At 41.3% G+C, this 26,163-nt stretch overlaps 2 protein-coding genes across 6 annotated transcripts in view; both read right to left on the bottom strand.

Annotated features, from left to right (window-relative positions):
• The window catches only part of sec31a (SEC31 homolog A, COPII coat complex component), a 31,834-nt gene extending 18,151 nt beyond the window's left edge, over window positions 1-13,683 (bottom strand). For 2 of the 3 annotated variants that reach the window (XM_084047337.1, XM_084047339.1), the window contains exons 1-14: window positions 13,487-13,682; window positions 11,609-11,688; window positions 10,606-10,729; window positions 8,918-9,116; window positions 8,479-8,574; window positions 7,528-7,668; window positions 5,549-5,691; window positions 4,962-5,061; window positions 4,065-4,226; window positions 3,202-3,354; window positions 2,407-2,628; window positions 1,444-1,518; window positions 1,024-1,083; window positions 431-697 (exon numbers count right to left, since the gene is read on the bottom strand). In XM_084047337.1, the coding sequence (XP_083903463.1) occupies window positions 431-697; window positions 1,024-1,083; window positions 1,444-1,518; window positions 2,407-2,628; window positions 3,202-3,354; window positions 4,065-4,226; window positions 4,962-5,061; window positions 5,549-5,691; window positions 7,528-7,668; window positions 8,479-8,574; window positions 8,918-9,116; window positions 10,606-10,729; window positions 11,609-11,687 (1,821 nt within the window). In that variant the 5' untranslated portion in view covers window position 11,688; window positions 13,487-13,682. Of the gene's footprint in view, window positions 1-430; window positions 698-1,023; window positions 1,084-1,443; window positions 1,519-2,406; window positions 2,629-3,201; window positions 3,355-4,064; window positions 4,227-4,961; window positions 5,062-5,548; window positions 5,692-7,527; window positions 7,669-8,478; window positions 8,575-8,917; window positions 9,117-10,605; window positions 10,730-11,608; window positions 11,689-13,486 lie in introns of all 3 variants that reach the window. The other variant, XM_084047338.1, reaches the window with a different exon arrangement.
• A 2,613-nt stretch (window positions 13,684-16,296) lies between these two features.
• LOC311038047 (uncharacterized protein) lies at window positions 16,297-23,108 on the bottom strand. Of its 3 annotated transcripts, XM_084047345.1 has the most exons (5): window positions 22,832-23,108; window positions 20,888-20,996; window positions 19,332-19,613; window positions 18,131-18,217; window positions 16,297-17,602 (listed from the first exon to the last, which is right to left on the bottom strand). In XM_084047345.1, exons 1-5 carry the CDS (start codon window positions 23,030-23,032, stop codon window positions 16,434-16,436), a joined length of 1,848 nt encoding a protein of 615 aa, XP_083903471.1. In that variant the 5' UTR covers window positions 23,033-23,108; the 3' UTR covers window positions 16,297-16,433. The 3 variants fall into 3 exon arrangements, with proteins under 3 accessions (XP_083903471.1, XP_083903472.1, XP_083903473.1); XM_084047346.1 differs by lacking the exon at window positions 18,131-18,217 and having other exon boundaries at window positions 19,323-19,613; XM_084047347.1 differs by lacking the exon at window positions 18,131-18,217.
• Window positions 23,109-26,163: the final 3,055 nt, after the last annotated feature.

Below are 26,163 nucleotides of genomic sequence, written 5' to 3'. Positions count from 1 at the left end.
GAGTTACATCTGGGGTAGACAACCTTTACGATCAAAAGAGCCATTATTGGCCCAAAATTAAATAAGAATTCTGTCTGGAGCCTAATATGAAAGTAACACAGATTAATACGTCTAAATTAGTAACTACTAATAGGTCTAAACGAGCATGCATTCATATGTAATAAGCCTAATTTAGTCATTAGTAATTTTCCTTAATGTATTCACTGTATGTCAAGGGCTTTCCACACCTTATTATCTCTTGATCTGCCACAGTGGAGTTTCTTTTCTTATGTTTCTTTAGCAGTTCAGAAATCACTTTTTTTCCCCCGGAGTAGGTTTTAGTAATCATTCAAATCTTAAGTGTTTTGCCCATTATTTGGGGGCCCAATTGCAATACCCTCACAGCCCACAGGTTGGAAATCACTGGCCTAGAGTTACAAAAGAACAGTACCTCCTCCAAGGGGATGTCCATCTCCTCCCCTGGGAGGAGCAGCTCAGCGCTTGGCTCTGGTTCTGCGGCCACCACCTCCTCTTCTACAAGCTCAGAGGCTGGATGGGGGCTGTCTTTGAGCTGGGCCTCTTCTGGCTGGACATTTGCTTGAGCAATCAGGTCAAATACTGCTGCTGGGGAGTCATTAACAGACGGAAGAAGACCAGAGTCTTCTAGAAGTTGCAGATTGGCTGGAGCACTCAGTTCCGCTTCCGCCACTGGTAAAGGCTGGAGATTGAGTGAGAGCAAAGGACAAAGAAACTGTTACATTTGAGAGTACAAATGACTTAACCACTATTAACCACTTAAACCTTCTAAACTTGACCTGAGTTCGTTCTGTACTTGGTAGTTTTAACTCTCTCCACTAAATCTCTTCACCGAAAACAGCCATCAACAAAGCTTACAACGTGGCGCAACGCAACACACTGAGAGAGAGAGACGTGTCGCAATGCGTCGCAGCATGACATGAGCTTGTAGATCTGCCATTTTCGGTGCAAGACACAATGCACGACCAAGTATAAGTCAGTCTTTAAACTGCTGAGTAAACAGCTTACCTCCACTGGCTCCACTGGTTCCACTGGTTGAGTGGTCTTTTCCTCCAGTGCTGCTGAAATCTGTGAAGAAGAAAAATGTATCACAGTTAGAGAGCCCCACAATCTCACTAATGTGAACAAAAATGGAAATTCAATCATTAGTGGTAGAATTGCATGTGGGAGGCAATGTCTATTGTATAATCACTGACGGGGGTGCTAGAGAAATGGCCATGGGTTGAACAAAATAATTTGCCTATTCAATCATGATTAAATATATTTTGCATGCAGTTTGACATTTTGGCCTGAGGGTGCCGAGTTCATCGTCTACAGAGCATGGCAATTCAGCCAATCGATGTCGAGACATCTTGTTTGGGAGTAAAGGGTTTAAAAGCAAAATGCATGGGAACCTTTGAAGGCTGTTGTCTAACCCATAGAACTCACCTTTAAAGCGAGTTCCTCTTTCTTGTAACCCAAAAGCTCCAGGTACTTTTCACGGACATCGTTATCGAAGTTAACCTGGCAAACAAAACAGTCACAAAAATAACAGTATTTTGTTAAAACAGAAAGTGTTTTGTTAAAACTATTTTTACTATATAGTGTTTGTTTAGTAACCAGGGTCTCCCCCGTCTCTCCAGCTCAATCTACAGAAAACTTTCAAAAATAGCTGATCTACAAGCTCAACACACATTGCTACGCGTTGTGAGCTTGTTAGATCGGTTATTTTTCGCCACATAACACATATGCAGAGACAGATGCTAGGCTCATTGTTTACCTAGTATCCTATAGTTTAAATGTACAGATTATTGTTTGTATAGTACTAGATTTTCAGGCCTTCAAATCCAGTCCTATATTGCACTGATCAGGGCAATGGTCACCCTCTAGCTAATTTTAAGGATTTTGTTTAGACCGATGCTAGGTTCTTGGTTTACCTGTGATCCTAGTTTACTGAGGCACTACAATGTCTCTCTGCATTTGATGTATGCGTTTACCTTGCTTAAAGGGATAGTTCACCCCCAAAATGCCTTTTTTTCTATCGATTAGTCACCCCATGGAGACTTGAATTCATGGATAGTTTTTGTCGCATTCCTAAGCCAATCATTTGATGACCGGCAGCGGTTCCGGTAAGAGACACAAAGTCTCCTTTGTGTCTCCTACCGAAACCGCTGCCTACCGGTCCACTGGTCATCAAATTATTGGCTTAGGAATGCGATAATAACCCACAAATATCCATATATTCAAGTCTCCATGGGGGGACTAATCGATAGAAAAACTGTTTTTTGGGTGAACTATCCCTTTAATGTAAGTCGCTCTTATCCAGAGCGTCTGCTAAATGCCTAAATTGTACATTTTAAGTATAAACTATAAATACGTTTTTCTTTATCACAGCTTCAGTAAACGTCATACCTTAAGGAATGACCACACGGTCTTTTCGAACTCATTTTGCGCCGCGTCAATCTTAGTCTGGCAGAAGTGGTCAAAGTCCCCCGCAGACAGCGTGGCCTGCAGCCTGCTGGAGCGCTCCAACAGGGCCGTTTCCGTCACCACCTGGCTGACATGCACTACAGGCGTAGCGGGCTGCTGAGGGCCGGCCTTCACGTTGTCCAGCGAAACCAGCTTCCCACCAAACTAGCAGAGAAAGAAACCAAAAGTGTTCTGTTTAATTTAAACCACTTAAACCCCATTGTGGTTCAGCGGAGTCCCGCAGGGCTCCACACCAGTGTCTTTTCTGTTTTTGTGGGGAAGGCTTTCGCCGCAAAATAGCCTATTCGACTGTGAAAGCTTTCCTCCACAATACGGATGCTGGGGTTTAAGTAGTTAAAACAAAAATAATAATAGTATATCATTATAATAATAATAATAATAATGGGGTGCAACAATTGATCAAAGTCATTTTTTTTAAAGAGATTTTATTAAATTGATAATTTAATAAAATAATCCATTAATAATCAATCCCTCTTTGGGCATGTCATTATAGGCAAAAAGTCATAAAGACATTCTTTTTTTAAAGTTAAAGCTCATAAGCTCACAACGTGTCGCATCCCAAACGTTGTGAGCTTGTAGATCTGTTTATTTTTTTCACTATTCTTGCACGACACCGTCGTGCTTAATCGATTATTCGATTAGTCAAAAATAGTAAATAATAATAATTGATAGTTCCAGCCCTAATTACAATAATACAGAAATGCTGTCTCAACGTACAGCAAAAGAGGCGCCCACAGGTCTGCGGATCCACTTGGGAGGCTTCTTCAGAGGCTGGATGGTAGCTGGGAGAGCAGTGGTCTGGGGCAGCTGCAGGGGGGGCAGTGTCTGTCCCGTCCCGAACGGATCCATGTTCCCGAATGAGTTGCTGATCTGCAAACGCATCACCCAGAAACCAGAGAGAATCAGACACATGTCTTTATATAGCGTTATTAAACCACTTCAACCCCTCTAGTCTGAGAGAACTGGACTTGAGTTACAACTGTACCACTTTCCGTCTACACCAAAATCCCGTTGCCAAAAATGAATGAATGAAAAATGAATCACAATGCGCTCCAGTCACTTCCGTTCTGAAAAGCACTTTACACGGCTGGGTTGAAAGCTTAATTCTGATTGGTCGAGCACGGCATTCAGCGGCCTGTTATAGTGGTCCGTTGCTGCAAAGCAGTGATTAGTTCATTGACGTTTCTGAAATTTTAAGCTGGCCATTTCTCAGTAGAATTTGTAAGGTTCCCAACTGCTTGTTCCTTGTGTCGTTTCATTTTCAAGATGTGAATTTTCTTATTTTTTCACACCTGGTTTAATTTGGCTACACAGCCATTTGAACAAGTTATTGGACTGTGTAAATTGCTTCTGGGGTTCTGGGGTAAATAGTTTACAAATGTTCGCGTTAAAAAATATATATTCAAAGATTTGCACACATTTTCAAAAATAGCTATATAAATTGCAGATATACAAGCTATGAGCTTGTATCTGTATCTGCTATTTTTGAATAGCCAAAGAAATCTAAAATGACAAAGATGCGTTCCCGGATTGAATGGGTTAAAAAAAAAAAAGAGAAGTTTGGACACCCCCTGCCTTACCTGGTCAGCATCCCTCTGGTTCTGTGCGTTGTTATTGCCCCCCATGATGGAGTAGACACCGATGTGTCCGTCGAAGGCAGCGGCGGACAGCACGGCAGGGTTCCTGGGACACCACTGGATGTCAAAGCACCACTGAGTACTGGTGGGTAACTCGTATATCACCTGGAGAGAAAAACAGTGAAGTCAGTCAAGGAGGTGCAAACAAACAATCTTCTGTTTGCAGTGGAAACCCTATATCGTCTCAGTCGGGGTGGAAACAGTGCCAGTTTAACGGAAGGGCTTTAGGTGCTGAAGCACAGGGCACCAACCTTGGGGGGGGGGGGGGGCACCAAACAGCATGGAGAAAGTGAACTATTGCCAAAAAGCGCCGAAATTTAGAAGCAGCGGCTGCTGAAGGAGCGCTGAAACGGTGAAACGCGCCGGTGATTTTTTTCCGTGGATACAGCAGACACAAAAAGTTTGAATACTGAAATAGGAGGTTTCTGCCCGACATCGACGATATCCTTCATCGAACTAGGGGCTGTAGTTGGTCCACGTTACGTTGCGACGCATTGTGAGCCTAATGTTGGCCTACTATGACATGCCCAGAATCAGGTTTGTGTGGTTCATTTGGCCAAATATTTCTTTCGTGTGACGAGTGCATCCACACAGAATGTGAATTCGTATTCAAAACCAGGCAGATTTTTTCTCAGATTCCACACTGCAAATAAAAGGCATCTTGTACTCTATGTACATATTCTGATACACATTTTCATTCTCCTGGTGTGGTTTGTGTAAAATGACCTCCGGACAGTGGGTTTGGCTTTTGCAGTGTATTTGTAATTGGTAGTCCACACACTGAATTATTGAATGAAGGACCTGTGGTTGATGTAAATAAGAAAATGTCCTGATATTTACCTCAGCTGTGTTAGGATTCCAGCAAAGAATTCTGCTGTCCTTCCCACAACTCAGGAGCAGCTCTGGGTCCGCCAAACTCCATGCGATGGATAGGACCCCCCTGGAGAAACAACAACACAGAAACCTCTTATATCCATAACTTTTTATGTTTTTTTCCCCCGTAAATAAATGCCCTACTTCGTCATACTACAGTGTCACACAAAAGTAGCAAAAGTAGCTGCATTTTGAGCTTGCAGATCGGCTATTTTAGAATATATGAATTCCCCAAAAGTAACAGTTTTTGGACATTATGAGTTTTTATTCTAGTTCTAAGAATAGCGTGCCCTTATAAACATACATCAAGCCAATAGAGCCTGTACATCAGTGGTTCTCAAACGTTTTCGTGTCAAGGACCCCCAAATTGACCCCCCATCTGAAAATGTGTTGTGCCAGGGTCCCCCAGAAGCAAAGATTTGTGTTAAAAATGTTTGCCTTCTAAAAAAAATATTTAAAGATTTGCACACATTTTCAAGATTTTTCAAAAATAATGAATTACTTTGAGAACCAATGCTGCACATCCTCCTCACATGCACTGTGAACTGCTTTACCGTGTGTGGTTCTCGAAAATCTTGAGAGGGGAGGTGGCGAATCGCAAGTCCCACATCTGGATGACGGGCATTCGGTCGTCCTCGGAGGCCAGGACCAGCTGAGTGGCCACCTCGGGGTTCCACGCCAGCCCAGAGCAATGCATCTGAACAAATCCCACACACAAACAAACAGTCATAAGCATTCATGGGTCAAAGCAAAATAAAATCTCACGACTGAAACAAAGTGTGTAGGGCCAAGTCCTAATGTGTGATTTGTGACACACACACACACACACACACACACACGCACACGCACACAAACTTTCAACACAATATGTAAAATTATGATGTTTTAGTAAAATTGTTCCTGCTGAAATACTTTGTGAAAAAAAGAAAATAAATAAATAAACATATTGTTGAAAAAAAAAAAAAATGTTCCTGCTGTTCTACATACTGCCAACCAGGTGAAGAAATCACAGACTAAAGGCTTTAACCTTTGCTTTTATGAAATATCCCAGACCATTAGGGCTTTTTTATGGAAGATGCTTCTGAACATATTGCTAGTTTGACAACTTCAAATGCTCTAATCTTAGAATAATAACCAAAAATAGCCTGTCTTAGCTGTGCAACATGCTTCCATAGAAGACATGCTGGCTTCAATGGAATCCAAATGACTCAGTCGTGGCGACTGAGAATTTGAATCCATGATGAGTTTTCAAATAAAGGCTCTCCCAGGGTGGAAAAAAAAGCCACTTCCAAAATAAAAGACGCAAGACCGGTTAGTTCAGTTGAATCCTCCAAATGGGTGCATTTCTCCTTTCCGACATGTCGCCTTTCCGACGTTGACGAACCCTATACCTAACCCTAACCCTAACCCTAACCGCACGCGGAAGCCACTAGTCGGAGTGGTGAGATGTCGGAATGGAGAGTGAACACCCCTCCAAATAAGGCGTTTCAGTGTGTAGCCTTCAGCAGAGCAAGCTCAACATTTTGAACATTTTGAACTGCTGAGCCCCCGCGGCCAAACAAAAGGCAAGCAGAGGAGGCGCACCTGCTTCATATCATATAGATAATGGCAGGCATAAGTACTTTGCCTCAACAGAATATACTGCTCCAAGAGACATTTGAAGACAGGCCATTTTGGTGACCTTTAACGATTCCTATATATCTCTGCTGTCGGGCAGAAACCTTCTATGTACAAAATATTAACTATTATTTTTACTATTATTATTATAATAATAATTCACCCAGAGTAACCAGTGCGTATTGGAAAGGTAAACTTTGTGTTTATTAAGCTGTGACCTACACCTCTGACCCAGGCTGCTAAGTTTACGACTACCATGTGTTCCTGTCAGTACAAACAGGTGTCAGAGCAGTTATGCTAGGTTCATGAATAGAATCAGAACATACAGAGAGAGAGAATTTGTGTCACGTGGGGGTTTTAGATAATATAAAGGGGCTGGTTGTGAGAAGCATTTTTAAGACAAACAGGAATCACTTGAGGGTAGTTTGTGCCAGTGTAAGTGTTGTATTAATCGTTGCTACAATTAATACAACCATTCATGCTTTAACCCATTAAAACCGGGAAAGCGTCTGTGTTATTTTAGGTTTTTGTGTTGGCTATTCAAAAATAGCAGATATACAAGCTCGCAGCGACGCTGCTATTTTTGAACATTTTTGAAATATCTTGAAAGTGTGAGAACTACTGATTTAGAAGGCATTTGTGGAATCGGCCTCAGGTCTTAATGGGTTAAGATAGGGTTTACTGTGTCTTTGTTTCTAAGGTTATGCTAACAAGAGTTCCCACAAAAAAAGCCACAACACTGTTCAGGCATGCAAACAGCCCCGAGGTGAAAAAGGTGACAACATGTTGTTTTCTTTCGGGTCAGGTGTCACACAATTGCCCTTTTTGGGTTCAAAAAGGTGACTGTAGCTGAAAAGTGACACTTTTGCATGTCTGACTGTTTTAAAGGCACGGTGAGGAGTTGAACAACACCTACTCTGTTGCTGTGGTCGCTGACTTTGATGATGAGGTCGTTCTTGCGCAGGTCCCAGACGGACGCTCGTCCACCAGGGCTGGCCGAGGCCAGGATGTGAGCGACCTGTCTGTTCCACCCCACGCAGCTGATGTCCTCCAGAGGCTGATTACACACACACACACACACACACACACACACACACACACACACACACACACACAATATAGACGTTTCACCAATAGTCAACTAGTCGACAGCTATAACCAGTAGTCGGTGCTGTAGACATCAGCCCATTGGTCATGGACAACATAATAATCAATATTCATGTTCAAATCTAGTCCTGTAGTGTGCTGATCAGAGAAATGCTCACTGAGTTAAAACACTGTGTTGAACACTGCTCTAACACTGCTGCAGTGCCCCATATGTGTGAAACTTAGTTTTTTTGTGTGTGACTATTTTCATGCCAGACCCCTGAACAACGTGTGTGCCAAGTGTGGTGCGGATCGGAGCAACGGTGCGTCTCTCAAGTCCGGATGTTACCTTGCGACATCCACCGTCCATTATTACATAATCGCCTGATCGCAATAATTTGAGCTACTGTAATAGCAAATAATTTACATGAAGAAATGAACAGAAATGTCATATTTCAATCAGTCATTGTCACCTTCAACTTGGTGCTTTGGGCATTTAGGGTGAACGAAGTTTTGAAAAATAGCAAAGAAAGCATATATTTCAATAAAAGTCTTTGTATATAGCGTTTAAGTTTTTGCCCTATCTGCCCTGGGGTTACAAAGCTTAAAATGCAGAGTTTTTATTTATTTATATATTCCAATATTCAATGCCAAAAACAATGAAATCATGAAATCACAATTACTAAAATCCATCGTTAAAACATCATGATTGTGACAGCCCCAGACAGGTATTCAAGGGGGGGTTACGGATCCATTCATAGCTTTAAAAATAGAACTGTACCTGAGTTTTAGGTCCTGGTGTCATTGGAGATCCAAAGTTATTCATGTCCCAGATATAGATTTCAGATTCATTTCCACCCGATGCTATCAGATTTGTCTACATGAAAGAGGGGAGAAAAACAAAAGTTGTATTGTTTTGGATGCCAATCAGTAATATTCAAGCAAACAATACACAAGTAAACGATGTACATTTCACCAGTATTTCATGAATTACAGGTCCATTTGGTTTCATTTTACGCTCTCAAGAGTTACAAAATCCTATCCATCGACAACAAAATATTCTAATTCTTGGGTCTGAGAGTCTAAATCTCATCAAACGGTGGTCCGTGGCTCAAATGCCGAAATAAATAATGGACCTTGATATGAAAAGGGTTGAAAACCACTGGTCTAATGCATATCAAACTGGGGGTCCTTGAAATTAGGTCACTGGCCTACGGTACCTGGAATGGGTTGACGTCGAGAGCTCGCACTGGCCCCGTGTGCTTGTCACTCTGGGAAATGATGGCGTCACTGTGACCAGCCATGATCTTGGCCGGGTCGTACAGGATGATGTCACCGTTCTCGCCTCCCGCAATCAGGACCCCGGATGGGAGACCCTCCGTTTCCATTCCGTGGGGACCCCACACCAGCTTGTGATATCTGAAGGGAGCGCAAAAGAGCCAAACGTTTACTTTGCACACGACAAGGAAGATAACACAAGTAGGAACTGCAATGCATACGTACGTCCAGATTAGTTTAATGTTAATTGTTGCACCACAGCTGGGTTGCATTTGTAATGGACTGATCTGATGGATCCATCGAGAATTTCCCTCATCAACAAATTAAATCTGACGTACACACAACAGACTGTCTCTCTAAGAGCCATGCCTTCATCCGGAGTAAGTACTCTTGCTCAGTAATTCTCAATGGGGTCAGGGGACCCCCAGGGTTCATTGGGGGGTCCAGGGGTTCCCTGGCAAAATGAGAAACAGTTTGACCACTTTGACCCCATTTTATACTTCTGCAAGCGAGTCGCGATGCGAACTATAAAAAAAAACACACACACACAAATCTTCTCTTATATGGGTCCCTGGCACAACATCTATTTAAACGGGCATCTAATACAGGTTTCATCCCCAAAATGTTTGAGAACCACTGCTCTACCTTGTGCTGACATGTTTAGTTCTACTATGAGACGCTTGGTTTGATGTGCCCGACAACCACAGCGTCTCAGCTGGAAAATCGCTGCACCTACAAAGCACCCTCAAGCGCTCCCATATGGGCGTATTCGAGGGGGGGAAAAATAAACTGGCCTAAGGTTGTCACGATCATTACGTTTTACTTGACGGTTGGTTGTCATACAAAATAATTGCGATTAACGATTTGTGTTTTTGGCATTGAACATAGGAACATACTCAACATACAGTATAATGGTAAAAATAAAGGTTGGCTTTTAACCTTGCACAGGACAGATATGACAAATAACTTCAATATGTTGGCCATTCAGGAAATGAATGGCCAAAATAGGACATATTTATTAATGTTATACTTTCGAAACATTTTTTAAAAAGCGGAAATAGCCGTTCTACAAGCTTGCGAAATATTTATGGACATTTTTCAACAGATCAGTGATGACGATTCTGACGACTATGCAAAAAATAACTGTGATTATCTCAAATGATTGCGTTCAGGTGATTATGTAAACAATGTGACAGGCCTAGTTGCAGGAGCACATTCCTTACATGCATGGTTTTGTTTTGGTGTTGGAGGAAAGCCACCATAACATGCAAACCACACACAGAAAGGCATCATGTGAGCTCAAATCCAGGACTTTTTTGCTGTGAGGGAACAGTGCTAACCACTGAGTCATATCTCACCATTTCTTTAAATTTCAAGCACCCCCATTTTGATAATAATAATAGTTTACATTTATATAGCGCCTTTCAAGAAACCCATGGAACCCCATTTATTTATTTCTCAACTCTGGGACTTCAATCTACAGTGTAAAATCTTTGGTGTTTATTTAACTCTGAGAGTGTACAAATGGAACCAAATGGACCAAGCAGTGAGCGACAGTGCTCTAGACATCCATGCTAACGCAATTTCATACATCTTGTTTTTCTGTCAAACTGGTGTTTTGGATAAGTACCTCTGAGAGGTGGGGAATGTGCCACATGATTTCATGTCCAGAGACTGGTCGGCCAAGTCGAGCTCAAAGATCTCCAATGAGGCATTCGAGCTGAAGGAAGCATCCAACTGCTTGGCTGATGTTCCTGCAAAAAAAGACAGCCGTTGAAATGTGTTAATGCCAGACCAGCATCGGCGCATGATGTGGTGAAATGGTTCTATATACTGTTTTGAGAACCATCTTACACTTTTTTTTTTTTGGAAATGACCAGAGCTGTGTTTCTGTGCAAGTCCAAATCTTCATGAGCAAGTCACACAAGTGAAGTCTTCATAAGCAAGTTGCAAGCCAAGACGCAAGTCTTTTGTCTCTGAATACTGACTGTCCATTACAAAAAGTATGTGTGTGTGTGTGTGTGTGTGTGTGTGTGTGTGTGTGTGTGTGTGTGTGTGTGTGTGTGTGTGTGTGTGTGTGTGTGTGTGTGTGTGTGTGTGTGTGTGTGTGTGTGTGTGTGTGTGTGTGTGTGTGTGTGTGTGTGTGTGTGTGTGTATTGTCTATAAAGTGCCGCAAAGCTATATTTTCCACACCATGTACTTGTAATTCAAAAAACGAATGTCATACCCAGGCCTGTAGTGACAGAATAACTAAACCTATAATGACATGCCCAAAATAGAAACACCAGGGTTAATGTGGTTAAGTCTTTCGGTGCAAGTCATTTGAGTCCAGGACAAGTCACAACTTAAGTCCTGATTCTTTGTGATTGAGGTCTGACTCAAGTCCAAGTCTCCATCTCTGGACAGCAAAATAGCATATGTTGACATACTAAATCATTTCAGTTTCAGCCTTATTTATGTTTTCAAAGGGCTTTCAAAGAAATGCAGGCTTGTGTGATCCAGATAAGTGTGAGGACTTTAAAAGCACACAAGACTAGTTTGAGTTTAAATGTTCAACCACGTGTAACAAACTGAAAGCAGCAGGTGTCAACATGAGTTAGTGGTCTTGTGTTTGTGCATCATCACACTCATACCTGTTGCCAGGTAAATTGGGTGATGGTTTGCCGGACTCCAGCTCTGGATAGCTGTGCGACTGATCTCTTTCAGTTTCATCCTGAATAGAAAAACAAAAATAAAAACCATAACATTTCAGAAGGAACATTAGAAACAACAATGCTTTAATAAAGTAATCATAAAAGAGAAATGTGTCAAATTTCTTGATTCCACCAAGTGTTATTAACTTCTGTTTTTTCTTTAACCACTTAAAGTTTAAACCATATTGTTTTTGGGCAGAAACCTCATATCTCCATACTTCAACTTTTTATGTTTTTTCGTAAATAATGCCATACTTCATCATACAAAGTGTCACACAAAAGTAGTGAAAATAGCAGCTCTACAAGCTCACAACATCTCACGATGCGAGTCGTTGTTAGCTTGTAGACTAGCTATTTTTTAATAAAACAGGAACAGGTTTCCATCCAACAGCAACGATATGCTTTGTTTACCGGTGTCCTCCAAGGGCCTAAGCTCTCTACGTGTTCCCTCTATACCAAATGTCTTCGGCAAAACAGGCCCGGAGAACTACAAGCTGGTAGATCTGTTATTTTTTGCCAAATGTTCACCCCAGAACAGGGACAGTAGGGTTCACGCATGCGTAATGACACCTGCACAAATGATTCTTCAAAAACCTTGTCAGATTGCCTGTATATTATGTATGAGGCACAAAATGGGCTAGCAGGCACGTGTGTCAATATAAAATACTAAGAAGTTGAGAGTTTTTGCATAAGTATGCAATGTATGGTGAGGGATGGGCTTGCTGTTGCATAATCAAGGAACATGGATGTGTTACTTGGTATGGTAAACAACAGCTTTCACTTCAGTATAAGTTCAATAGTTCCCCCGGTCTACTACACCTAAAAGATTTCCATTGCCATTATAATTCATAAATAATAAATGAACAAAGCTTCTAGGCAGAAGGCCTTCTGCTACTAGCTAACACTAATAGTCAAAGCATTATGCAATCAAATAAGTCAAGCCGATGTAAACAAAATGACATTTTTAGCATACTCTCTGTCAACTGCTAAGATCCCATTAAGCGTTTAAAAAAATGTTTAAGTGGCACGTTAAAATGTGCCAGCCAAAAGGTCAATAATAATAAGCTTGGCATGGAGTCAATTCGAAGGGTTTCATTTCGTCACTCACTCATACAAGCAGAGACAAATGACACGCTCAGACTGTTTTGACAATATATATAACAACACTGGCTATAACATAGGTATAACACGGATCAATTTAAGAAAAGACAAGTATTAAGCCTTTATAGCAGCAATGGGGACTAAAAGGGATCGAATATTATAAGCGATCGGGACATACATTTAAAGTAAAAAATGTACAACAAGAGTACAATGTGTGCAAAGTACAGTATGTGCACTTGTGCAGCCAGCAGGCTCAGATCTGTGTGCCTAAAAGGGTCTGTTTGTGTTTACACAGGGGGCTTTTAGCTAGCAGGCTAAGAAAATGGCATTTAGATCAACAAGACCACACCGGCATTTAGATCAACAATCTAACCGGTTTTGTGGTCATTCATTCCCATTCAAACGATCGCTTTGCAGCTTATATCTCTCCGGACATGGTCCGCTTAATAAGACATGGGGGCAAGGCAGTCAAGTTGTGCTATGCTAAAAAGGCTATTTTATCTTTTGGCTGGAAAAAAACAGCCGATCTGAAAGCTCAGCGCGCGTCGCGGACGCGACGCTCGCAGAGCTTGCAGATCGGCTGTTTTCCGGCATGCGACACCGCCGCGCCGAGGAAGTATAATGGCCTTTTCACTAGCCCTCATTCAAGCAAGGAAAGAAACTACAAGATCCAGTCAAAAACCCATTACTTTTAAATGACAACTTTAATCCGCTTACCTTCTCGTGGATCTCGCTCTTCTCTTCACATGAACGCGTGCATGAAACGGGCTTTTGCAAGCTGGAAATTAAAACTTCCACTCTTTGCAAGCAAGCTGTTGTGTTTTTCCCCCCAGATCTGTGCTGTAAAGTATAAGGGGACTCTTGATCTCTCTCTCTCTGCTGCTAGACAGACAGAGTGGACTGAATTCCACGTCCCCACTCTCACTCTGCTCTCTCTCCATCAACGTGGCATTAAAGCCACACACTAGTCTCCTCCTCCTAAACAGAACACCTTCCGGGAGACGTAGTAGATGATCCACCCAGCACACACGCACACGCACACGCACACACAGAGAATATGGCCCTGCTCCAATGCATTTACATACAGCCCCCCCTTTCTACTGTATTTACACTACACACACACGCCAAGGAGAAGGTGGAGGGAGGGGCGTGCCAGCCAGCCGCGTCACATTATATACTTCCGGTTGGGATTTTCGCCTTTAACCTTTAATTTTTTGACTCTATGCCAGTGGTTCTCAACCTGTGGGTCGGGATCCCCAGGGGGTCCCACATGATTTTTTGGGGGGGTCACCAGATGACAGTGAACTGAGTGAAGTGACAATGTAAAGACTTTAAAGACCTTTTTAATACCTTTTTTTTTAAATGAATTGATTAAGACAATTATTGCATCAAAACCAATCAACAAGCTACGCCATAAACTGGTCAAACATTGGCCAAATTCTCAAATAATAGAACAAAGGTGCAAAAACTGTGAAAATAGCCTTTCTACAAGCTCACGTTGCGAGGCGTTGTGAGCTTGTAGCTCTGCTGTTTTCACAATGAGTAGGTCTACCTTCAGGCTGGCCCCTGTAAAAGTCTTATGATGTGATATGATGAGGAAATTGGTCATAACAGTGACATACTGTATTGTTGACAATTGTTTCGTTAAATTAATCACATTAGACGATTAGGCAGCATGGCTTTTCATAATACAATAGACTAGGCAGACGAGTACAGCAGAGAGTATTAATCTATATCTGCAAAGTAACTAGTAGCTAAAGCTGTCAAATGTAGTGGAGAAAAAAGTATTCTGAGATGCAGTGGATTGGAGTAAAATGGAAATACTCAAGCAAATTTCCAAGTGAATTACCTCAAAATTGTAGGCTACTTAAGTAAAACTACTAGGCTGGTGGTCAGTGATTTTCAATTGCAATAACTGGTGTTACTAGTCAGTGACTGTTGATTGCTGTGACTGGAATCCCAACCCACAGGAATTCACAGACAGCAGTGACTGTGACACATATATTTCCAGCATTGAAACCTGGGTTACTTACATGTATGACATCCTTTATGCCACAGGTGAAACGTTTGTTATCACTGGTATTACTGCCCAGAAGCAAGAGCTCTAGCAAAGCATTGTGATTTACAAGAAAAAAAAATTGGGGGAAGAAAATGTAAATTGACATGTACATTTATTGAACAGAGATGATTTTTCTGAGCATTTAAACCACACCATGGGGCAGATGGACAGGGACTTTAATTAGAACAGATTTAAATGCCTAAATTGAATATGGACTTTGTCACTGTTATCAACAGATTGTGTCCAGGTGCTGTGTTGTACTCTCTATGGTTGTACTCAGTGTCATGACTTGTCTTTGATATGGTGCCACCTAATGGACATTTTGTGGTATCAACTCTGTCAGGAAATGTTTGATATTGATTTCACAATGAGCATCATTCTATTCGGTTAGATGGGGATCTGGTCTATCGCACCTTCATCGGTTGGGTATGGGACTCTGAAGTTGGAAAAGCAATTCTGAATGGGTGGGTTTTCAGGGCGGTTTTGAGGGAAGGGAGTGAGGGGGCGTCTCTGATTTGTTTAGGGAGTACATTCCATTTTTCTACTAGGGACTAAATGCAGAAACCTTCTCAGGCATTTTATATGAATTGTATAAACATGGACTCCTTGGAGTAGTAGGACCTGAATATTATATACTGTACAAACAATGTACTACAAGTCCAAAATCAAGGGGTAAAAACTCATACTGTACTGTGATATGTCAGACCTTTATTAGTCAATATCATCAATGGACATTTATTTATAACATTCTAATTATTATAGCAATCTAGTTACAGTACAACTTTGTTTTAAAACAGAGGACTATGCAATCAGATGCAACACAGTCAAATCCTCTGTGTTATTTTTATCTATTTGTAACTATGCAAGTGTACAAATGTAACCAAATGGACCAGTACGGGTCCATTAACTGAAAGAATCACATTAAATTAAAGCTAATCATCATGCCAAAATCATGAAACAATCTGTTTTGGTAAAGTTAAATTTTTTTTTTTTAATTTTTATGCTAGTAACAAAAGCATGTTCAGAATTGCAATCGTCCATCACATTACTTATAAGGGCACTTCTGTGATTGTGACTTTATACTTGTATCTCCCTGTCTTTGAGCCAGTGTGTGCACAAAATGGGAAATATCTCTGGTGGATGAATTTAAATGGAATCACCACCAAATGCTTTAAACTCTGTACAGATCTGAGAGAGTAAAGGTTGTAACACCAGGAGTGTGACACATAAAAGAGTAAAATAACGTCAAAATAAATAATATGCATTTGTGAATATTTAGCATATTATAGTTGATGACTCATTCAGACAAGTTGACTTTATTGGCAGTGAAAAAAATACCCCAGTGTAGCTTATAAGCAGCTAAGGGACCATTTACCATTGTACCAAATATACATTTTTGAAAATGTAATTTTCACAAATAACCTCTTATTTGTGAATAAGAGGTTAACACTGCTTGTTAGGTGAGTGCCTAACAAGCAGTGGTAAAATCTTTATTCTTTATGTCATCCATCATGTGTACTATTATATCTATGCCAGATCTTATTTTCATGACCTGGTTTTACAGCCTAATGAAGGTGAAATGTAACACATGTATATGCTATACTTCTATAATTTGTCTGACTGTGGAGGGAGGTGAACCTTTTGGTGTTTCTGGAATTCACCACGCGAGAGATAATTCTTACCACAAATGGGACACTGATACGGCCAGTCTCCTGTATGGAGAAAACTATGACTCCTCAGGCTGCTAGCCTGAGTGAACCTTCGACCGCAAATGTTGCAGCCATACTGTTTCTCACCCGTGTGCGTCCTGTGGTGCATTTTGAGACTTCTCGTGTTTTTGAGGGATTTGCCGCACACGTCACAAACCAGGTGTTGGCCTGGCTTCTGTCCGGTGTGGATTCTCAGATGGTTCTGAAGTGCACTCGCGTGAGCACACCTTTTGCCACAAGTCTCACAAGCATAAGGCCTCTCCCCAGTGTGGGTAAGCATGTGGTGATTGAGAGCACTTTGATGACTACAGACTTTGCCACACACATCACAAGTAAACAGCTTCTTTTCTGTGCGCTTTCTCAGGTGATCCTGCTGAATGTGAGTTACCCTGTGTGTGGACAACGATGAGGAGGAGAAGAAACGTTCACCACACACTTCACAAACATAATCTCTTTCTCCTGAATGGAGATTCTCGTGATCAGCCAGGCTTTGTCGACACTCAAAGGTCATGGGGCAAAGAGAACAGCGGAACGTCTTCTCCAATGCTGAACACTTATGCCGCTGAAATTCAACTTTCCCTGAAAACTCAGCCTCACAAAATGGGCATGTCTGAGAGCCCAATTGAGTTTTCTTGCATTCGTGCTGATGCATGTGTCTGTTAAATGTACTTTTATAGGCAAACCCTGTCCCACATTCGGAGCATCTGAACAGTTTTTCTCCTGTGTGTTTCCGCGAATGTGCAACCAGAATCGCGTTGGTTGCGAAACGTTTGCCACACTGAGAACACACGTGGGGTTTAGAGTGAGTCAAAAAGTGTCTGACAAAGAAACACTTTCGAGCAAAGGTTTTTTCACAAGAGGGACACTTAATTAGCTCTATTTTCTCCTTGCTCTTTTCAGTGTTTGCAGTTAATTCTTGGCCAGTGAAGTCAGTGTCCATGACGTCCTCCTCGTTACTCAATTCTGAGGCGGGTTCTACCTGTGCGACCTGAAGTTCATGTTTATCAGTTGAAGGCTGGGAACCAGCATCATCATCCTTTTCTTGTGCGACATCAGGTCCCTCACCTGTAAAAAAAAAAGTGAATCATTTAAATGTGAATAAGCTGGGGTAGCGGTCCGGGCACCTAGGCTCAGTGTAGTGGCGCCTGACAGCGTGTCGCGGGTTCGAGTCCCGATCCCGACGACCTTTGCTGCGTGTCACTCCCCATTTCCTGTCAGCCTATAACTGTCCTATCAAGTTTTCTGAGAAAGGTTGTCTGAGGAGGTTAGGAGGTACAACCCTCTATAATCCCTTTGAGTGACTACAAACACAACCAGATGGCAATGAATTAATGGAGAGATAGCACACACTTAGTCCACAGTGTATGTCACCAGAAGCTGAGGTTAATGTATAGAAACAACAAAGATGTGTGGTAAAAATCATCATTTCAGCAGTATGTACAGTGGGCAGGTCTAATGTTCAGAACCCAGAGTGGAGCTCTGGAGCCTCAGCAAAACACTTTCATTGCCACTGAACTTTCTTAGGTTCTGGAAGCCCTGCCCAAGTCAAAAACAGTGTCGCGTCATTTGTAATATGCTACAGCCTTGACTCACCTTGGTTGCTGTCTAATTTTGTTCTTTTTATTTCCAATTCTAACTCCGTTTTCTTTCCCTTCCGACAAGAGCCTTTGACAAGTGATCCTGTAAAGAAACCACAACAAAATGTGACTTCATTCTGTCTCTTAAAGTGAACACAATGACACAACTCCATTCCAAACATAATAGACCCGTTACCTTACAGCATTGTTTTATATGTACTCGCTAGTTATGTTGCACTATTCTATTGACAATTTACCCTGTTGTTGGTTAACTAGGGTTCATGTAGCCTGGGCTCAATACCCTTTTCGGGTTTCTGATCCGGTCGGAGTGGAAATAAATCATCTATCTAATAACTACATCAGCACGTGACCGGAACCAACGACCGGAACCACCGGCGTTGTGCGCCGTAATGTGTTTAGTTTGGTTTAATCGTTTTGTTTCTTTTGGTATAATAATAATGTATGTCCATAATAATTTGGTATGTCCATCTTTTATTCTAACTCGTAGCACGACTACCGAGACTTCCTTCGCCCCTCCCGTATGTATGCGAGAGCTGGCGAGAACTTCTGGGAACTCCGATTAACCGAGACTAAACTAATTGATTTGCTTTTATGTGGGAAACAAAAACAATGTGACGCCAACCGGAACCAACCACCGGAATCACAATTCATTTTTTCTAAACCGGATCACAACTGAACTGAACTGAGGGTTCATCTCTTTCACTCTGATCTTGCCCTTTGTAAGTCGAGTATCTGCTAAATACCTAAATTCTTCTGTTAGCCTACAGTACGAATACAAGAACGCTCGCCCCAAAACACTCTCACCCCAGGTCAAATCCGGTGACCTCGGAATGGTCGCCGACCAGGTATTCCTAAACGTAACCTCAGTAAAACTATGCCTAAATCTAACCTTATTCCTAAACGTAACCTCAGTAAAACTATGCCTAACCCTAATCTTATTCCTAATCTTAACCTCAGTAAAACTATGCCTAACCCTAATCTTATTCCTAATCTTAACCTCAGTAAAACTATGCCTAACCCTAATCTTATTCCTAATCTTAACCTCAGTAAAACTATGCCTAACCCTAATCTTATTCCTAACCTTAACCTCAGTAAAACAATACAAGAATACAAGAACCGCTGTGGGCGAGCGGTCCGCGGAAAAAATGGGGGCGGTGCGTTTTGGGGCAAGCCTTCCGGTTACCTACAGTGCTTACGTTTTTTGTCTCCACCCATTGTTCCCGCTCTTTGCTTGACCATCTTTCTTGAGGTCTTGTACTTGACACCACCTCTTTTCTTTGGAGCAGGACGAGACACATCTTCGGACATGGATACTTTCACTTTTGCAGTTGTGCAGACAGAGGCAACACTGTTTAGATATTCAGCAGCAGCATCTTCTTCTTGTATTTCTCCCTGTTTAGGCCACACAGGTATTACTAATACAAAATGACGAGGCTTAGAATCATCATCTTCTTCTCGCGTGACATCAGGACCCTCACCTGTAAAAAAATAAATAAAAAATAAAATAAAAAAGTGTTTAACCACGTTAACCCTACTGTAGCACCCTATTCTGGGCATGTCATAATAGACAAACATTCGGCACAAATTGCCGAACATTCAGTGAAAATAGCCACAAGCTCACAAGTTCTGAGCTTGTAGATCGTCTATTTTCGCCAATGTGATTTGGTGTAGAGGGAAAAAGGAGGGGACCAAGTATCGACCCGTGGAGTACCCCGGTCAACTAAGTATACAATACAGTACGCTTTACTGTAAGTTGTTAAACGAGAGCTGGACACACCATACCACTGATTACTTGCTTTTTAAATGGCTTAAGTTAAGGCCAAGTAAAATGTTTAGATAATTGGCGAAAGGGCCTTTCTGTGTGGAGTTTGCATGTTCTCCCTGTGTCCCTCACAAAAAATATGCAGTAATCCAGGACTCTATACTGCCTCCCCCTGGTCAGCCTGATACTGAAACTGAAACTCCCCCCCTGTCAGGTGATAAGAAGCGGTCTGCTAACTCCTCATGCGTTGAAGGAAGCATGAGCTCAGTTCGGGGCTCTCCCCAGGCTGGAGGGAGAGTAGCAGCCAGGATTACAGTTTAGCAATTGGCACTGGGTGAAAAAAACGGGATACAAAAATCGTGGGATAAAAATTAAAGACAAAAATAATAATGTTTAGATAATAAAATGTAATTGCACCCATTGTTAACACTGTTTCAAAATTCAGAAAAATTACATGTGTACTGAAATGTACAGGGGTTTACAGTACACTGTATGCAGAACATACGGTCATAAAATGTTGGTCATATAAGCCTAAGAGTTTCACATTTTGTTCTATGATATCACGCCTGTTAATAATATCATATTTACTTTATAGCACTTGCTTGTTTTCTTTGCACTCAATCTATTTACATGACCACTTAACCTGAGAGCATCTGCTAAATGCCTAAATTGTTCAAGGGTTCGAGTGGTTCCCAAACTTTTTAGCTCAAGACCCAAAAGAGAAATTATATGTTTGCCCGGGACCCGAACTAATGAAAATAGCAGATCTACAAGCTCACAACGTGGCGCGAAGTGCTGTGTTGTGGATCTGCTATTTTCTTGTAGATCTGCTATTTTCACAAACAAAAAAATGATGGCAATTATTTGATTTTTGATTTTTTGTTTAAACTTTTTTATTTTTTGTAAATCATAAATATATATTTTTTTAATGTAGGAAATCAAAATGGGTCCTGACTCCTGGGAAACGGTGTGTTAGACAACAGCACTTACGGTTGCTGTTGTCTCCATCCATTGTTCCCTCATCTCCAGACATGGACAGCAGTGTCATTTTCTCCAGCGCACCTTTTGCCAATGTTCCCATGAGGGATGCAAATTGACTCTGAAAAGTTATTTTTGGAAAAAACATATTACATAACCCGATAGGATGAGAAGTCTTTGCACACCAAGTTAGTACAATCAATTGGCATCATGAAATAAGTAATGAACAAATATTCCAAGGCAGTGAATCCATTTTTGTGGAAGTAAACGCTACTGCTAATATTGCCAAAGAAGAAATAGTAAAAATGCAGTTCGCTGGGCTCATTTAAAACAGCCCTAAAAACTCATCTTTCTGGAGGCCATTTTTTGTGTATATATATATATATCAAATGTTCTCCGTGCTTTTTTTTTCTTTTCTACATAGTGGTATTTTTTCTCTGTATTTTTATGTTGATATTTGAACTGTTTGGTTGCTACTATATATGTCTATGAAATTAATTTAATTAATTAATTAAAAAGAATTATAAATGTAACTGTGTTGTTTTACATTCTTTTTTGCCTAATAAAAAATGTAATCAATCAAAAAAAGACTCTTACTGCTGCATTTGTATTGGCCAGTGTCTGCGTTTGTTCACCCTAAGGACTGAATTCCATTAATTTCTCAAGACTGATTCAGCAGCAGAATCTGGACTTTTCTTTTCTTTTTCTTGTTTTCTTTTTACCAAATGGGTTCCCACAACTTCCCAGATTGCAATTCCATAAGCCTACCTTTTACATTTTGAGAGAGATCTACAGTATGTCACTCCTGGGTGATTGCAAACATGAATGAATGTTTTTGAAAATAACAACTCTAGTTAAATAATATTTGCTCTCATAGTAGTGTGATCGTTTGGCCTCGACTCAATGCAGAGTGCAAAACTGCATTGAGTCATTGGTCATAATTTCCCTGACATTGAGAACTTCAATCAATGCCTTGTGAGAAACCTGCTGGTACTGACATGTTAGATAGCAAACTGTTTAGACTTGCGCCATGCTATGTATCTAATCCAATTTGTCACATCTTCAATGAGTGTCTAACATACAGAGTTTGTCCTAAGGTTTGGAAGGGGGCAAAGGTAATTCCTTTACCTAAGGATTAAAACAAAAATAATTCACTGGTACAAACAGTCAGCCAATAAACATACTTCCTGTTCTGAGTAAATTGATGGAAAAAGTAGTTTTTAAACAAATTCAAGATCAATAAGAAGCTGATCACTAGTTCCCAGCATGCTTATAGGCAGGGTCATTCCAAATCAACTGCTCTTAGCCTGGGCAGCATTCCTTTTCGGGTATATGATCCGGTCGGGAAAAAAAAGAAAAGCGACCGGATCGCGACAAACCGGAAAGACGTCTCACCCCAAAATAGGTCCGTCCCCAAAATCCTTGATACGGCGTAGTTTAGCTTATTTTTTAAATATAAATGTGAGTGTACTTTCCAGAGACTATTTAGCGTCTGTATTATCCATATTATCCCACGGGGAAATTCTATTCCATTTAAATAGGGATTGGGGAACCAAAACAAAGCGGCACCGCAAAACCGGATCGCGACAAAACCGGAAAGAGGATGCTTTTTTTTTTTTTTTTCAGTAGGCGTGGTCTAGACCGGATCATATGGGCCTTCAGTAACGAATACCAGGCTTTCCTCCGAGGTGGAAAGACTGGTGATGCGAGGTTAAACTGCTCTAGCTCAGTTAACTGATGACTGGCTGACACAAATGGACATCAAGAGATGGTTGTCTTGCTTGATTTGAATAAATTGTACTTAAGTACAGTGCTTGAGTAAATGTACTTAGTTACTTTACACGCCATATCTGCCCTTCACTCCAGTGTTCTTTATTTAAGTGTCCCCCATGCCACAATGCCCACATACAAAAAGGTTCCCATCTACTGTAAGCCTGTATTTAACTAAATAAATACCGTCATCTCTTGAGTTCCCTCTAGCAGAGTCATGTCATTCTCCTCTTCTCTGCTCTTCCCAAACGTGCTGTGGAGAGCTGAACACGAAGAGCATCTTGACCATTGGTCCAGGAGGAGTCTCCTCATCTCCTTCACAGCTGCTTCTACCAGCGCCTCCATGACAGCACGCATCTGCCTCTGGAAAGTCTCGTGGCTAAACATGTTTTTGTTTAAGATTCAGAACGCTGAATGTCGTCAAATCACATAAGTTACTCAAATATACATGGATATTATTACAGCGTTTTGTTCGTGGTCGATGGGAATGAGTTGACAGACATTATGTGCAAACAGAAACGGGTGCATACCGCCATTCCGACATCCCACCATTCCGACATACCGCCATTCCGACATATCACCATTCCGACATACTACCATTCCGACATACCACCACTCCGACATTTAGTCCCGCCATTCCGACAGTCCATAAATCCCAAATTCATTCCAGGAAGAGCGAGATCCCAAACCAACGCCCGGCGGAGTCCTTCATGCCACCAGCCAACGTCAATTTCCATCCGATCCATCGACCATATCTGCGCTCTTCTGGCGCAGCCCCCCCCCGCCCCCGCCCCCCCCCCCCCACACCTGCGTGCCCGACCCCCCCCCGGGACGCCCCCCCGCCCAAGGGGTGACTCATAATAATTGTATATTTTATGCACGAGACAGAGAGCAGTTGAGATTTATTTTGGGCAGATCTCTGGCAATTTTACTTGAATTCTTATAATTTTAATGTTTATATGATCTGTAAAGTTTATATTTTCATTTGGTATCAGGCATGGATTTATTATAATTTATTATCATTTATTTTCTTATTTTCTTTAATTTATTTACACGCGCGTAATGAACAGAGAATGTTGAGATTTCTTTCGGACAGATCTCTGGCAATTGAACTTGAATTCTTATAATTTTAATGTTTATATGATCTGTAAAGTTTATATTTTCATTTGGTATCAGGCACTATCTGTCATGAATTCATTTTGTCTCTAATCAAGCGAAAAAAAAGTCTTCGGATTTGGAATCTTTTCTGCGCAGAGAGCTGCTTTGAGTGCCTGTCTGTCTGTCTGTCTGTCTGTCTGTCTGTCTGTCTGTCTATACATCTATTTAAATATCTATCTATATAGCCTATCTATCTATCTATCTAACTATCTATCAGCAATAAGGCCTTCTTCCCCCCCCCCATAAACAATATCAGTCCAGTAATGATGACAGCCCCGAATTTAATCTCACAACGCGGTGATCAGCAATCAGCAGTAGATCTGTAACGCTGACTGACACCTTTGTTTGATTAATGATGCTTGCATGCATGTAGGAGGTGGGTTAATTGATAATGAATAGAATAAAATTGGGTTCATTCATAGCGCATGAAGCAGCGCCCTATCCAAAATAACAGATCTGCAGGCAGACACACCATGTCGCAGTGCGACAGACAGACAGACAGACAGACAGACAGACAGACAGACAGACAGACAGATGAGCGGGCCGATCCGTAACCCGCGGGTCAGCCGCTCTCACACGCAAAAAAAAAAAAAAAACTATTTTGAACAACATGCTTGTTTATTTAGCCCATGACAATGTTGTGCTAGACCAGGGGTCTTCAACGTTTTCAGCCCAAGGACCCCCTAGCTGAGAGAGAGATGAAGCAGGGACCCCCTCTATATTGAATAAAATTGTGTTTCAGATTCAACTTGTGTTTACGTGGTCTGCTATTCTTTCCCTCTACACCTAAACCTCTTTGCCAAAAATAGCCGATCTACAAGCTCACAACGTTGTGAGCTTGTAGATCTGCTACTTTTGGCTAAAGTTCTCATCAGAAAAGGGATGCTAGGGTTCAAGTGGTTAAGGTAAAAAAAAAACATATCGCACAAAGATTTGGCGGACCCCCTGTAGTAACCCTGAGGACTCCCTAGGGGTCCCGGACCCCCTGTTGAAGACCCCAGACATTTTAAGCAACTTTGGGTACTTAAAAGAGCGCTATATAATATATTCCCACCGCGGGTCGCGGGGGGGGTTGAGTCATAGATTTATATATGGGTTCGCGGGACGGGTTGAGGCGGGTTGGGTTCTGTGGTGGGGCAGGGCGGGGCGGGTCATGAAAAAACCCGACCCGCACATCAGACCGACGTGTGTGTGTGTGTGTGTGTGTGTGTGTGTGTGTGTGTGTGTGTGTGTGTGTGTGTGTGTGTGTGTGTGTGTGTGTGTGTGTGTGTGTGTGTGTGTGTGTGTGTGTGTGTGTGCGTGTGCGTGTGCGTGTGTGTGTGTGTGCGTGTGTGCGCGCGCGATGCGACGCGTTGTAAGCTTGTATATCTGCCATTTTCACGTAGCCTATAAAATAGGGCTAAAGTGGTTGTTACGGATAAGAGCGTGTAGAGGATCTGTTGTCTGTGTTGTGTTATGTGTGCGCGCGCCCGTCTTCGTCCTCGTCCGTTCTGTCCGTCCCTTTAAAGCCGACCTGAACTATTCATTCACGGCCGCTGTCAGTTGTGATCTGTCTGGGTCTAGAGTAAGCTAGTGGCAGCGCGCCCACCGGAGCAGTCAGAGTTTCTTATCATTCCATTCTCTTTGTACAGGTTGCTACTTTCATTAACGTGCTAAATGTGGTATTCAGGGCAAGTATTGTAACTACTATTACATTTCCTCTTTAATGTGTTAACACCTCAGAGGGCAGGTTCCAGTACCTTGTATTTTTGTGTTGGCCCAGTTCAGACTAGAGTAGTCAGCTATTAGGGTAAGTTCTTTATTCTTTTCTGTGGAGTGTAATATAGCACCTCACTATATATATTTGCACTGATTGTATGCCACAATTTAATACCTGAAAATAAAAGCTTAAGTTTGGCTTGAACCATCTTGCCTTGTTGCGTTCCTACTCCCCTAGACCCGCGTAACAGTGGTTAATATATGTTTCATAATATCATAATATATATCTGACAAGTAACTAGTAACTAAAGTTTTCAAATAATTGTAGTGGAGTAAAAGTACAATATTTGCCTCTGAGATGTAGTGGAGTAGAAGTAAAAGTATTGGAAATACTCAAGTAAAGTACAAATACCTCAAAAGCGTACTTAAGTAAATGGGTTATTGTTATTATTATTATTATTACTATTATTGTTATTATTATTGTTATCATTAAATAGCATAATATTATTATCAATAATAATAATGGCATAATAATAACAATGATAACAATAACGATAATAATAATAATAATAATAATAATAATAATAATAATAATAATAATAATAATAATAATAATAATAATAATAATAATACCTTTGTCGGAATGGTGGAACTATTCCCAA

Source organism: Gymnoscopelus microlampas (genome assembly GCF_963454915.1).
Source record: "Gymnoscopelus microlampas genome assembly, chromosome: 21".
In the NCBI taxonomy this organism is placed as follows: Eukaryota; Metazoa; Chordata; class Actinopteri; order Myctophiformes; family Myctophidae; genus Gymnoscopelus; species Gymnoscopelus microlampas.
Note: the sequence above shows the minus strand (reverse complement) of the source record. Positions and strands in the feature narration are given on the sequence as shown.